At 42.9% G+C, this 14,401-nt stretch overlaps 2 protein-coding genes across 2 annotated transcripts; both read left to right on the top strand.

Moving 5' to 3' along the window:
- Positions 1–64: 64 nt before the first annotated feature.
- LOC146985707 (succinate receptor 1-like) lies at positions 65–1,174 on the top strand. The gene has a single exon (XM_085780441.1). It carries the CDS (start codon positions 65–67, stop codon positions 1,172–1,174), a length of 1,110 nt encoding a protein of 369 aa, XP_085636567.1.
- Positions 1,175–1,550: 376 nt separating this feature from the next.
- Positions 1,551–12,375, top strand: slc17a6a (solute carrier family 17 member 6a). Its single transcript, XM_085778897.1, has 12 exons — positions 1,551–2,367; positions 3,818–4,073; positions 4,422–4,540; positions 5,515–5,629; positions 6,659–6,746; positions 6,984–7,070; positions 7,502–7,644; positions 7,732–7,881; positions 9,603–9,735; positions 9,829–9,939; positions 10,033–10,160; positions 10,570–12,375. The coding sequence occupies exons 1-12, from the start codon at positions 2,276–2,278 to the stop codon at positions 10,897–10,899; spliced, it is 1,752 nt and encodes a 583-aa protein (XP_085635023.1). The 5' UTR covers positions 1,551–2,275; the 3' UTR covers positions 10,900–12,375.
- Positions 12,376–14,401: the final 2,026 nt, after the last annotated feature.

Genomic DNA, 14,401 nt, shown 5'->3' with positions numbered 1-14,401 from the left:
AGCTTAGTTTACTTAAGCATCAGAAGTCTTTGCCTGTCACAACTCCTGCTGAACTTCTGTGCCCATGACCATCATCCAGCCTCCAGAGGAAGATCTCTGCGCCCCGGACATGCATCGTGGGTTACCGGTGGTCCAGCACCTTGTGATGCCCTCCTTCTTCTTGGCGGTGCTGATCCTCGGGCTGCCCCTCAACCTGCTCTCCCTGTGGGTCTACACCCACCGCCTGCGCCGCTGGACCCGCAGCTCGGTGTTCCTCTTCAACCTGGCCCTGGCCGACACCGCCTGGCTGCTGGCCCTGCCCTTCCTCGTCCACTACCACCTGGCCGGGCTGTCCTGGAGGCTGGGCCAGCCGCTCTGCGTGGCCGTCAGGCTGCTCTACCACAACTACTTCTACCTCAGCATCTTCTTCGTCACCTGCGTCAGCGTGGACCGCTACCTGGCCATCGTGCACCCGCTGCGCTCCCTGGTGCTGCTGGGCCGCAGGAGGACGAGCCTGCTGTGCGTGGCGGTGTGGGCGGCCACGCTGGTGCTCAGCGTCCCTGTGGCTCGGATGACCGTGGTCCAGACTTGCCCTGGGAGCAACCGCACCGTCTGCACCCTGTATGTGCTGCTGAGGGACACCGGGCAGAGCCTCCCCTACTCCCTCTTCTGCTCCATCACCGCCTTCCTCCTCCCGCTGCTCTCCATCTGCTACTGCGGCCTCCGCAGCGTCAGCGAGCTGCGCCGCCGCTCGGACCCGCGCAACAAGCGGCGGCGGCTGCGCAGGGCGCTGAGCGCTGCGCTGGTCCTCTTCGCCTTGTTTTACCTGCCCTACCACCTGAGCCGCAACGCTGCCGTCGTGATGCGGGCGGTCTACCCGGACGACCCCGCCTCCTGGGGGGGCCCGGACCTGACCTTCACCCTGGAGATGTCTCTGTGCAGCCTCATCACCTGCGTCAACCCTCTGTTCAGCTGCTTCATCGGCCGCCAGTTCAGAGAGGAGTTCCGCTTCACTTTCACAGCCCTGCTCTCCCACTGCCCGGGCACACAGGTGGCCTCTGTCCTCTCCAAGAGGACCCGGATGACGGTGATGAGGAGGAGGAGGAGGGGGAGGCCGGGGATGTCCACCGTTGCACCCGTGTGCGCATCATCGACCGCACCTGCATCCGCACGACCTGTGGAAAATGTAAATTAACATGATCATCTATAGAAAACCTTCATGTTCTCTGTTTAATAATCTGCTTCCTCTAGTTTACTGAATCAGATATTCTGTAACAATGTTGTCTAGTGTATTTTATCTCATCTCATATCAGTTGGTTTGATCTCAACTTCCTTCACAACACTGCCTCTGCGTGGCTGACTGCGCATCCACTTCACAGCAGCAACTCTGACTTCCTTTTGAATGTCTGAAATCACAACTTGTTAAATTAAGCAAAAAATAAAGCTGTAGCCTATTTTATGTAGCCTACTTTTTTAAAATTTTATTTCATGTGTTCCAGATGTTGTAAATGTCTATTACCCAGAAGTAACCGGATGTGGAGGGGTGGGGTTGGGTGGTGTAGGGTGGGGGGTTCATTGCTTTGTGCCCGCTGCAGCAAGTGATTTATGGACGGTCGGAGCTCATCCTTAAAATAATTTTCAACTGGGCTCGATGAGAGTGAAGGAGAGGGGTCAGGCTGTAGACAGTCGTCGCCGTTAACTGGCTTTTTGATCGGTAATTGAATGAGAGGAGAAGGAGAGGAGAGGAGAGAGGGGAGGGAGAGGAGGGAGGAGCTGCTGACAGGTAGACGAGCTGTGCGCTGTCCGCGGTGCTGAAGCCTCCTCCGGCTGCAGCCTCACCGCCACGGAGATCCTCACCTCAGATAAAGAGCCCGGAGCTCCGCTAACCTGCACCGGCTGAAGGCTTCTCCACGTCTCCGACCTCGACTCCTGTCACAATCTGAACGATTGAATCCACTTTTATTTTTTTTATTTCTATTTTTTTTAACCCTCAGTTTGTCTGTTTGCTATCGCTGGCTGGATCTTAAGATGGCACTGCATGGATTAACATTGCGCAAGGCAGAAGCGGACTTATTTGACTGCTGTTTTGTGACTGTGGAAGCAGCTCTCTCAGACTGAGCGCCTTTCTCCATTTTTCTGGCTCATCTTTTTTAGGACATCGATACTTTTGTCTGTTAAAAAGAAAGACACGCATTATATCTGGATTAATATCGCAACAATATGCGCATTAATACTGCACTTCCATTTGTTATAGTATTGTAGATTTTTATTTTAATTAAAAGAAAAAAAATAATATATGGATATGGAGCCAGGCAAGGAGAAACCTCTCCCTACCTCTAAAGAGGGGATAAAACAACTCGCAGGAAAGGCCCTCGGGGGTCTGTACAGGTAAGAAGAAATCAGCATTTATGTCTTTTAACCACAGAGTGGGATGTGTCAGAAATGAAACAGAAAAATATCCAGATAACATCGCACAGTATAGGCCTGAAAAAATGTGCTTTCAAATGTGCTCATTCCTGAATTAAAATGAAATCACAAGGGGGAATCTGGTCTTTCTGAGCTGGATCGCGGACAGGATGCTGGAAGCGGAGTCGTGTGGCCCGAATATTTAAGGATCAGATATTTCCCTGGAGGACGATCCCCTCCACCAGCAGCTGTGGGTGTTTTTTAATAATTAATGAAACAGAGCGAGTCGTGACACAAGGTCGGAGGATATCTATTACCTTATGTATCCATCTGTATTAATTCAAGATCGATGGACTTCATAGCAATAGACTCCCTATATTTTTTATAGTGTCTAAATGATGCCTGATGACTGACTGCAAAGCAAACACAACCTGGTTTTAAAATCACAGCAGGGGGGAGGTTGGCTGCAGAGGGACTGTGTTTAATATGAATATAAAATTGAATTGCTTTAATTCATATTAGATGTGTGAATGAAGACGATTAGTTTTGTTTAATATTAAAGCAGAAAATCTGAAAACACGAAGCATTTTCCATAGCTACACATATTTTAGGTTATGATGAGTTTTTTGGTTGATTTTTTTTGGTGGTAAAATGCCTCTCAGCTGTTGAACTTGATTGTGAGGTGCAGCACAGGAACGTGACTCAAAGCTGTGACTGGAGGAAGAAGAAAAGAAAAATCTGTGGGTTTGATTTGAGCTGTAGCAGGCCTGATGGTGAGGCCTTCACATTTCAATGTTAGGCTTTTAAATGAATCACAGTTATTATTATCATTATTTGAAAATGAAGAAACCCCGAGTGTGAGCCAGATCAAAAATACCAACACCTCACTGATGAGAGTGAAACAGTTTCTTCTTTTTCTTTTTTGAAAGAAGCAAAATTAACTACAAACAACGGTGATGCTGATGTTGCTGCAATGCGGTATCAAGGTCATTTTCCCTTCGTTTGCCAACCAGCGTTTTCTTATCCAGACACAGAGAAGTGGAGAGAGAGAGAGAGAGAATGAATGAAATGAAATAAAACGGTGCAGGCTTTAAAGGGCCTGTGCCAAAGGAAAAGAGCAAAAACGAAGGTATAGATTTAAGGCCTGCATGTAAAGATGGGACCTCGTGTTTCTATGATGAAGCTGCAAATCGCCTTAAGGATGTAATGTGTGAATACATTTAGAAATAGATTTATTCCTGGTGCTGTTTTGCAGAAAATCAACGAGATCCATCATTAGCTGTATAGTTTCCACTTGGTGCCTCCTCTTTTTAAACCTGCCTGCATGTTTCTATTCAGAAACTATAATAAACCTTTAAAAAAGAAAAGAAAAGAAAAAAAAGGAGCATGCAAAAATATGTAGTAACGAGCGTCTGATCGGCTTGTGGTGCAGGAAGCTTGAGAAGAAGCAGCAAACAGGTGAAGCCATCGAGCTGACGGAGGATGGGAGACCCCGGGAGGACCAGGAGCGGAAGCCGCCGCTGTGTGACTGCACATGCTTCGGGGCCCCGCGCAGATACATGATCGCCATGCTGAGCGGTCTCGGCTTCTGCATCTCCTTCGGTATCCGGTGTAACTTGGGTGTGGCCATCGTCAGCATGGTCAATAACCACACGATCCATCAAAACGGCAAGATCATCGTCTTAGAGGTGCTTGTAAACCCCGCCCCCTCACGTTTGATAGGAGATGAGGGCCAGAGCCCCTTAGATTGAAAACCTGCACAGCCCCAGTCTATAACTGAAGTTTAGAAATAGCCTAAGTGTGAGATGTTTTATTTGTAATTTTCATTCATAATTCTCCTGAAAATTGGTTGTTGTTGTTTTTTTTCTTGACCGATCCCCTTAATATTAACATATCAAATTAAATTGTATTTCACATTTGGAAAAGAGGCTTCATGCACATATACTATTTTACACTTCTTCTTTTTTTTGGCCCCAAAAAGGAATTAAATGTGTCCTTATTTTTTCCATTTTCTATTTTTTTTCTGTGACTGAAAGAAAGCGAAATTCAACTGGGACCCAGAGACTGTAGGGATGATCCATGGCTCCTTCTTCTGGGGCTACATCGTTACTCAGATTCCAGGAGGGTACATCTCCTCAAGACTGGCTGCAAACAGGTGCAAAAAAATACTTCTTTTTTCTCTTTTTCTTTCATTTTTTCCAGAAAATAAACGAGGAATAAATACAGCAGGAGGGGTGAGATGAGGAAATGGTTTCTAAATATTTGTTCCCCCTGTGGCGGAGGTGTCCCTGTTGAAATCTAAAAAAAAAAAAAAAAATGGAAATGTGGGTGTAGCCTAATATTTGCGCTGGCCGGTCACATGGATGAAGAAAGGAGTGTGACCTCCCGGCAGATAAAGTGGGGATTTGGCTGATGCCCGCCAGGCGTGCCTCCTCATGTTAATGAGCTCCCACGGGACGACCACGTCTAATCCTTTATATTCAGAGGCATGGCAACCACACCAGCCAAAGCCCCGTGTGCAATGTGCCTCTGAGTAATGATTGTAGTATGATTTCACCAGCACAGACTGCATGTAGCACTAGAGCAGCTCACCAGCAACTGATTAGTCAGCTACTATTAGAGAGAATGAGGGGAAGAAAAAAAAAACGATTACAAGAAAAGTCCAATTTAGAAAAGCATGAGACACTGCAGGAGGAGAGGAGACAGGCTACAGTAGGATGAGGTCACAGTCTGTGTACATTAACAGTGTAGGGTTGGTAGAGAGCATCTCTCTACCAAGGGAAATGGAGCCTAAATAAGATGCAAGATGAAGAGCTTCATCATGCCAAGTCAGCTGAGCCCACTGACGCCTTCTGCTGCAAACACCTCCTGTCTTCACTCCCCTGGAAACTGAATAACTGCCTGTTGTGTGTGTGTGTGTGTGTGGCATCCAATTAGCAGTGCTTTATCCTCCTCCTCAGTGTTTATTATTTCCACCGTGTAGTAAAGAATTATAAAATGTACTGTAATGCTCTGTAATGTTTAAATATCTATGACATATTTGAAACTGATACATATTGCTGCAATTTTATGCAATGATTTTGTTTCGATAACATTTTGACAAATAATCCCAACACACTGTTTACCCAGAGTTTTTGGGGCTGCCATCGTGCTGACATCCACCCTGAACATGTTCATTCCCTCCGCTGCCCGGACGCACTATGGATGCGTCATCTTTGTGAGGATATTACAAGGGTTGGTGGAGGTACTGTTGCATTGTTTGCCCATCAGATCTTGACCTTTTAAAAGACTCAAAAATGATGCCTCATTATCAAGCCTCGAGCTGAACTCAAGACCTAATGAAATTGTCCGGACATTCAATATTTAACCACGTTTTACAGAAACCCTTCTGTCTATACTGAACATCTCGGCTTTCTACTTGAATTTGCTCTGGGAAAAAAAGGAGCCTATTATATTATACTGCACACAATTACCAGATTAGTCTGCAAACAGCAAACAACATGAAACCCTGAATAGCAGGGACTTTGAATATTGGTTTACCTGACCGAAACAGCATCATGTTCGCATAGAAACAAATGGAACAAAAGGTATAAAACCCACTTGATACAGGCAGCTACCACAGCTCAAAACAAAAGACACGATTTCAGAGAGAGATGCTATTATGGGACTGAAGGTCATCCTCTTTTGTTAGTTTCTTTAGCTGCGTACTGTCTTTTCAATAGCAGCTCATGACCATCAGAAGTGGAGAGAGTCGCCGGTGCTCAGCAAGCGTCAACTTATTACTGCAAATTAAACATTAGCATTTCAGGGTGTCTCCCACTGCAAGCCCCAGCAATTTGTGTCTATCAATAGTTGATTGTATGCCACTTAGTGTGTAATGAAGATTTAATGGGAGCAATTCAGTTTTCTTTTCTCCTTCCATGAAGTGAATTTGCACCGACTCACACCTAACCCATTAGTCTCTATTAGAAAGGTCAGGCCCGATGCATATCAGTTTGTTTGTTATTAACTACAATTTGTCTTGTGCGTCTTTGGCAAATAAGGACAGACTACGTCAACCAAGTGGAATAGCTTCACATTATATAAATTGCTATTGACTAAAAGTGAGAAAATTGATATGGATTTCATTGATGAATTTAGAAAATAAAATGACTTGTGCAGTTATATGACAATTATCAGACATGAATCGAGGAAAAATATGTTGAAGTTATGTGTTATTCAGATAATCTGATCAGATCAGAGAGTGACTGTGATTTCATTTGTCATCACACAGGGAGTGACTTACCCAGCCTGCCATGGGATCTGGAGTAAATGGGCTCCGCCGCTGGAGAGGAGTCGTCTGGCTACCATCTCTTTCTGTGGTACAAAGTCACACACACACATATATACTGTATAGTTGTGTTTCTGTGGAAATGTCAGAGCGGCTCATAAGTGATACAGAGATTTTATCATAACATACTTGCACACACAGAAATGACGGTTTCCAATGACAAAATATTTCTCCTAAAATGTGTGTAAATGTGTAGTGAACACGCTGCGACGCTGAGTCAGCAGCCAGGATCGTATTCTGCCTGGTCATGATATTGTGTCTTGTTCAGGGTCCTATGCTGGAGCAGTGATAGCCATGCCTCTGGCTGGGATCCTGGTCCAGTACACAGGATGGTCCTCTGTCTTCTATGTGTACGGTGAGTGTCCTCTTCATAAGTCATTTTAGTAGTATTTGTATATATCTTTATTCTATTCTTTTATATAGTATGTGTATTTATCGTATACGGTATGCATATTTCCTTTTTGTATATATGCGTATCTTTTGTACTAGAATATTTTAATTCATTCTATTTTATTTTATTTTCTTATTCTATTCTATTTTTGGTACTTTTATGTTTGCACCTGACACCAAGACAAGTTGCTCGTGCTGTAAACTGACCTTTACTGCTCTTGGCAATAAAACAGTTCTGATTCTGATAAACACCTTGATTGGACAACAAAACCTTATAAGGTTTATTTGTAAAAAAAAAAAAAAATAAATAAAAATGTATCCACTATTATTTTAAATGAGATTCAATCAGCCTGACATGTTTGATTCTTGACTGCGTTGCTCTAATGGTGTGTTCAGGATCCTTTGGGATTGTTTGGTACCTGTTCTGGGTCTTAACGTCCTATGAGAGCCCAGCGGAGCACCCGACCATCACCGACGAGGAGCGGCGTTACATCGAGGAGAGCATCGGCGAAAGCGCCCAGCTGATGGGCGCCATGGACGTGAGTTTTCCGTCTGCATCATGTTATCTGTGACACAACAACGCCAATTACTGCACGTCCAGCTGATCACCTGTTTGTTTTGAACAGAAATTCAAGACCCCCTGGAGGAAGTTTTTCTCCTCCATGCCTGTCTATGCAATCATCGTGGCCAACTTCTGCAGGAGCTGGACTTTTTATCTGCTCCTCATCAGCCAGCCTGCGTACTTTGAAGAGGTGTTTGGCTTTGAAATCAGCAAGGTAAATAAACCACTGATAATTCCTGGGGTGAGCCCCCAAAAATATCTTTGAACGCATGTGATAATGAACTGAGAATTTCCCAGGTATTTTTAATTAAATTATGACAGAGCAGATTGCTATTTATAGGGTTCTTGATATTCTGAAAAACAAGTACTGTATAACAATATTGTTGAAACATTCAGTGTAAATTTTACAGTTTTAGTGTAAAGTCATTCATGTATATTTGTATGTTTTAATTCTAGATCTTTACAAAAGTATTATTTAGTTTGTTGCAGACAAATACACTGTTGGCCATAAAGTTGGAATAACATTTTTATTTTCATTTTTATTTTTTTACTTCTCCTCATGAAATGATTTTGACAATGTGATTTATTCTTGATAGATAAAGTGTTTATCTTCTCAAAACTGGTAAATGGGACTCAGTATCTAATCATTGCACCTGGTCAAAGGTGGTTACTGATGTGTATAAACAGGAATAAAGAGAGGAATATGTCTGAAAACAAAATTATTCCAACTTTATGGGCAACAGTGTATTAGGATAAACCTACAACGATAAGTTTATGTGGGTTTGAGTGGTAGGAAACCTCCCAGAACAAACCAGTGCAGCACAATTATGGCCATCGTAATTCTTCTTGTGTGTCTTCTTGCTTTGTTACAGGTGTGAATGCAAAGTCACCAAGAAATTATATTTATATGTAGCTAAACTGCAACTGTATATTGGAAAAAACAGATCAAAGTTTTCTCTTGAGATATTGAGGATGTGTTGTCACCTGTGCAGATGCTGCATTATTGAAGTTTTGTGTGGTCATGGTCAGGTCTTCAGGGTAGGGACAGATTGCGATGAAAACTGTGGATGTGAGCCTGGTTCCTGGTCTTGTCTTCTTTGTACGACATAATCCAGCCCATCCTCCTCTAGCCACCAGTTCTAAACAGAGACAGGGTTGGTTATTGTGGATCACACCATCAGCAATGTTTCAACAAATCCACGGTTGTTTTAGTTCATTGTTAAGAGCAAAAAGTGGTTAAGAGTGTGAGCTCAGTCGTTAACAATGTAAAGCCACTTAGGCTCAAGTGTGTGCAAACCATCAGTTTAGAGCTGGTGAACCATGGACCCTTCTGTTGTTCTCAGTTGTGACATTGAACCTAACATGATATTGATTGATGAACATTTGACAGCCTGCAAAGCCTAGTGCAGAGAGACACATCTGAATTATACAGAATATGGTCCCATCTAAAATGAAATGAAGAACTACAGTTCAAATGAAATGTCTGCTTAAATTTATGAAATTACTGAAAAATCGGTTTCAGATGAATGGGATTATATCAACATATTATATTATTATTATTATTATTAATGACAAAGATTGTTGTTTTTCATAAAACAACAATCTTTGGAGATGATGTGTAATTTTACAATGAATCGCTGTAGAAAGTCTGGTTGGGTTAGGTTACTCTGGTGAGTGCACGTGTCCTCCTAACGACAGGGTCCAGACAATCTTACGAATGCCACAGCGTTTGCCCTGCTGTGAGAGTTCGAAGCATGAATCAAGCTGCTTTGGCAGCTTGATTCAGCCTCAGGATGAGCCTGTGGCTGCGCTGTGATTACTGCAGGTGAAATATTGCTCTCATGTGACAGTGGAGTCAGAGGTAGAATTGCAGACAAAGATTTGTCCTGAGACGGAGAGGCCACTTGTTGTGACAAGCGTCTGATCGTTCCTCAGGTTGGAATCGTGTCGGCTCTCCCTCACTTGGTCATGACCATCATCGTGCCCTTAGGAGGACAGTTAGCGGATTACCTGCGGACCCACAACATCATGTCCACCACTACGGTCCGGAAAATCATGAACTGCGGAGGTGAGGCTTTAACAATCGGGTCTTTGTTATCATGATAATCTATAAATATCTATCATCAGTGAGTCAGCTAACTTGTTCTCCTGCTGTTTTCAGGGTTTGGGATGGAGGCCACTCTCTTATTAGTGGTTGGTTATTCTCACAGTAAGGGGGTGGCCATCTCTTTCCTAGTTCTGGCTGTGGGATTTAGTGGATTTGCAATATCAGGTGAGTCTTATATCACTGTATTCAAACTCAAACTCTGCCCTGCCTCTGTTTAAATGAACACCAAACCCTGATTATTCACTCTGTTTGCTCTAGGTTTCAATGTCAACCACTTGGACATCGCTCCTCGCTATGCCAGCATCCTCATGGGCATATCCAACGGAGTGGGTACCCTGTCAGGAATGGTCTGCCCTCTAATAGTGGGAGCAATGACAAAGAACAAGGTGAGTCATTTCTATTCATGCAGTGGTGTGAATATTAGTGCAGAGTCAGGCTGAGATAGCATTTTATAGTCCCTGAAATCAGGGTTTAGAGTTCAAGTATGCTCATTAATGCTAAATATCAGGTATTAAATGTGCAATAATCAAAAGAGAGTTTAGCAAGAAATAATATTGTCAGGAATCAATATTAATCCTAAAAGTTTAGTCTGCTTCATCAAGTCTATTGTAGGTGTGGTTTGATCAGATCTGATTGATAGGGACCTGTCTTTAGATTTTAATCCAGATGTTTCCAATTGCTCTGACTCAAACACAAATCATCATCATTTATGTAAGAAAAAAAACAACAGCAACCTTCAAGCTTTATCAGAAAATGTTGTTTCTCATGTCTGACCTCACCCTCCTCTGTCCTTAGACCCGTGAAGAGTGGCAGTACGTCTTCCTCATTGCCTCCCTCGTGCACTATGGGGGTGTGGTGTTTTATGGGATCTTTGCGTCCGGGGAGAAGCAGCCATGGGCCGACCCAGAAGAGACCAGCGAAGAGAAGTGCGGCTTCATCGATGAGGACGAGCTGGCCGAGGAGACGGGCGACATCACCCAGAGCTACGGCGCCATGGGCGGTCCGGCCAAGAGCTACGGGGCCACGGCACAGCTCAACGGAGGCTGGGTGCAGGACTGGGATAAGACTGAGGAGTATGTACAGGAGCCGGCGGGAAAGATGTACGCTGAGCGCGGCTACTCTTAAAACCAGACAGACAGCTGTGGTGAGTCTGCTTCCAGAAAGAGACTTCCCATCACAGATTGCACAAAAAAACATTATATTAGATATTTAAACCCATTCCGTGTATTACTAGTTTCAAAAAGCCAATGTAAAGAAATAGCTAATGGCAATGCAGAACAATCCATATTAGATTCTCACATGTCTCCCACCACATGTACCTACTGTAGAGCTTCACTATACAGATAGCGGTCGCAAAGAAAACTGCAGGCCTATGTTGTACTTCTTAGACACCCAAACCTCATCAATCTACTTGAACAACATGAGCCAGATGACACTGCAGTTGACCATCATATAGGATCTTTCTCTGAAACACCACTCTGATTGCACTGAAACTATAAGTATTCTAAAAACAAGGATCTATTCTGTTTCTCAAATGTGTTTTATGTACTGTATATACCTGTATACTGTTTCTGTGAGACTATTGTGGATTTTGGGTCGTTGATCTGTGTGAACATTACTATAAAAGGCCATATTTTTCATGGACAGTACCTTTTCAGGGAGATGTCTGCTTGCAAAAAAGGTCTTCTTCTTCTCGAGCGAGGCCTATAATACACTATAAGACAAAAATAGCGTGAGTGAAGTTGAACTGTAGAAGTTTTAGTGTGTGTTTGTTGCATGAATTTGCTCAGATCAATGTTACAGATGCAGCCGCCTCACAGTCACCGATAGTCCCCATTCAGCCTCCTGCTTTGTTCTTAGATAAGTGTCTTCTGCCATTATGACTAATAAAATGAACTTTAATAATCAGGTTCTGGCCGTGACGTGAGACAAATCAAAAAGAGTTTTGAAGGCGATTGCTCAGAAGACATTGTTTATTGATGTTTGGTGTGCCCTGCAATAAATTCTGTGTACCAGCCGCCACCCATCACATTCTGTTTTGTAACGTAACACTGGCTTGCTGTATCTAACTGTAATTGTTTTGGAGTCATGTGATGATCAACACTAAGGTGTGTGTTTTACTAAATTACTAGTGTCTGGAGAATCCAGCTTTAGTGCTCATGATGCAGGACATGTTGTTGCATTTTGACAGCGGGGAATGCAATACTGTATATGAACAACCAGGTTTTGTGCTCTCTTGGTGTTTCTTGGTTGTTCTCATCGTCACCAAAACGTACTTTATTGACACTTTGATATTGTCACGTTTGAGTGGACCACATGAATTAATAGATGGCTCTTCCACCTGACTTTATTTGCTCTTTGAACACTTTTCTTTGTTTGCTGTATGGAATCTGCAAGGATGTTTAAAATATATGAATATTTAAGAATGTTTAAGATGACCAAAAGATGCTATTACGGCTTTGTGCCTGAAATTTATGTAAAACAGATAAATGTGATTTTATGGCTTCTAATATTGTGTTTAATGAAGAGGTATGTTGATGTCAAAAAGGTGTTATAAAAAAAATACTCATATCATTTTATAAAAAAGAAAAACAACCAAAAGTCATGTTTTTGTCATTCTTAGTCGTAGTTGTGTATTGATGGGATTTACTGAGCTGCTGCAAGAGGAAATGTTTTCTCCAGCCGTTCAATGGGAGGTTTAGGCGTCCCCAGAGACTGGGCGCAGACTACCTGACCAGTTACACACCTTCTCCAATCAGTGTCGCGCCTCTCCTCTCCTTCCCATGTTTCTCATTAGTGAATCAATGACGGTGGTCTCTGGAGTCCAGGGGAGAGTATTGGACACCGCAGCATGGTAATTGCTAAAAAGGAGGAGGAACAGGGATGTTAATGCTATTACAGGAGCTTACATCCCTACAAACCATCTTCGAAAAGAGTCCTGACTTTAATATGCAGCGTAAAATCGGCTGCTGAGGTGCCATGTAGGTGCAGACAAAATGTGACGAGCCCATTAAATCTCCCAGCAGCATCTCACACCTCTCTGACTTCAGCAGGGGAAAGAAAGTATCAGAGGCTCAACACTAAAAAGAAACACACTGTGAGAAAGTAAGGTGTGTAATATGCTGTATTATATGTGCGACACACGCTGTTTTTCCTGTGTGTCCTCCCCTTTTTTCTTTTTTCTTTTTTTACACATCTCAGGTCAGCAGTGTTATGTGCAACACGTTCAATTACTGACCCAGCTCCTGCATTAAATCCAATCAAGGGACAAATCAATACTGTTTAAATCTACAGAGCACTGCAGTTTTAAAACAAAGCTGCTCCTGGTGAAAGTTTAAATTTAGAATTAATGTTGATGACAAGGAGGTCGAGGCCATCTTCATGGTCATCACTGTATTTTTTTAGTTATTTGTTTTCCATTCTTGCTTGAAGCAACAATGATCATAGAGTTTTTACACATAAGAAATCAAATCTCAGCCGACTGAGTGCAGCAAATTTACACGTTAATCAAATACCTGCATTGTTATCAATATTATCAATAACCATTATCAATGAACGCAAAGGGTCAATGTTTTTTTTTTATTGCATGAAACAAACAAAGGAATAGTGTAGTGTTGTGTAGTATATACACTGCAATATGAAAACAACTGCACAATGAAATATTAAGCATTATAGAAATATAGATATGCATATTTTATATATTGATCTAGATCTCATACATGCAGAAGGTACTGCTCAGTTTGTACCAGAGATACAATGATTTGTTGAATAATTGATCAGTCAATTGTAAATTTATCAGCAACATTTTATTTAGACTAAGTTGTTAAAAATACAAATGTGATTATTTCAGAGGCTGAATCACAAGTGATAGTAAACCACATTTTAGGCCACTGACTCATTGTTGGACATAACAAGCAGTTTGACTCAGACACTGCAGTTTGAGCTTTTGGAGATTATCATCATTTAATAGATATTTTATACAAACCATTGGGATTCATCAGTACTGATAACACTCATTAGTTAGAGCCCACTAGTTGTAGTGTGTCCACAGTTAAATGTGAGAAGTCAGAGGGGTGGAGAGTGACCAAGAAATGTGATCTTACTTCCTGTGGTGCCTCTCTGCTGCTCTGCAGTGTGTCCAGCACATGACAAAGTGCAGTCCATCACTGAGCTGGTGAATAATTCAGGAAAACATGGCGCTCCTCTCTGCAACGGTGAAGGGCTCGATGGTGTGTGAGACTCTGCATACATCAAACACCCTAAATCCTCCTGTATCTCCTCGCCTCTGCAGGTGGGAAACAGACAAAGAACGTCAATTTTCTAATGTGCGAGTCCGTCATCATCAGTCTGATCAGCTGCCTCTGACTGTGCAGGGTGGTTATATGCATATAAAACAAAAGCAAAAACTCTGCAGCCTTTTGCAAATGAACTTCCATCTCACCTGAGAGGAGTTGATTGACAGGTATGAAACACGTGGGGGCAGCAGCAGCAGCAGCAGCAGCAGCAGGAGGAGGAGTGGTGTCAGGTCTACAGTGGTCTTGTACTGTCTTGACTGACGCTCCCATCACAGGAAGCAGCTCCATGTCTGAAACACTTCCAGCAGCAGCAGCAGCAGTGGCAGCGATTA

Source organism: Trachurus japonicus, chromosome 6 (assembly GCF_045865225.1).
Source record: "Trachurus japonicus isolate A0001 chromosome 6, Traja_1.0".
NCBI lineage: Eukaryota > Metazoa > Chordata > Actinopteri > Carangiformes > Carangidae > Trachurus > Trachurus japonicus.
Note: the sequence above shows the minus strand (reverse complement) of the source record. Positions and strands in the feature narration are given on the sequence as shown.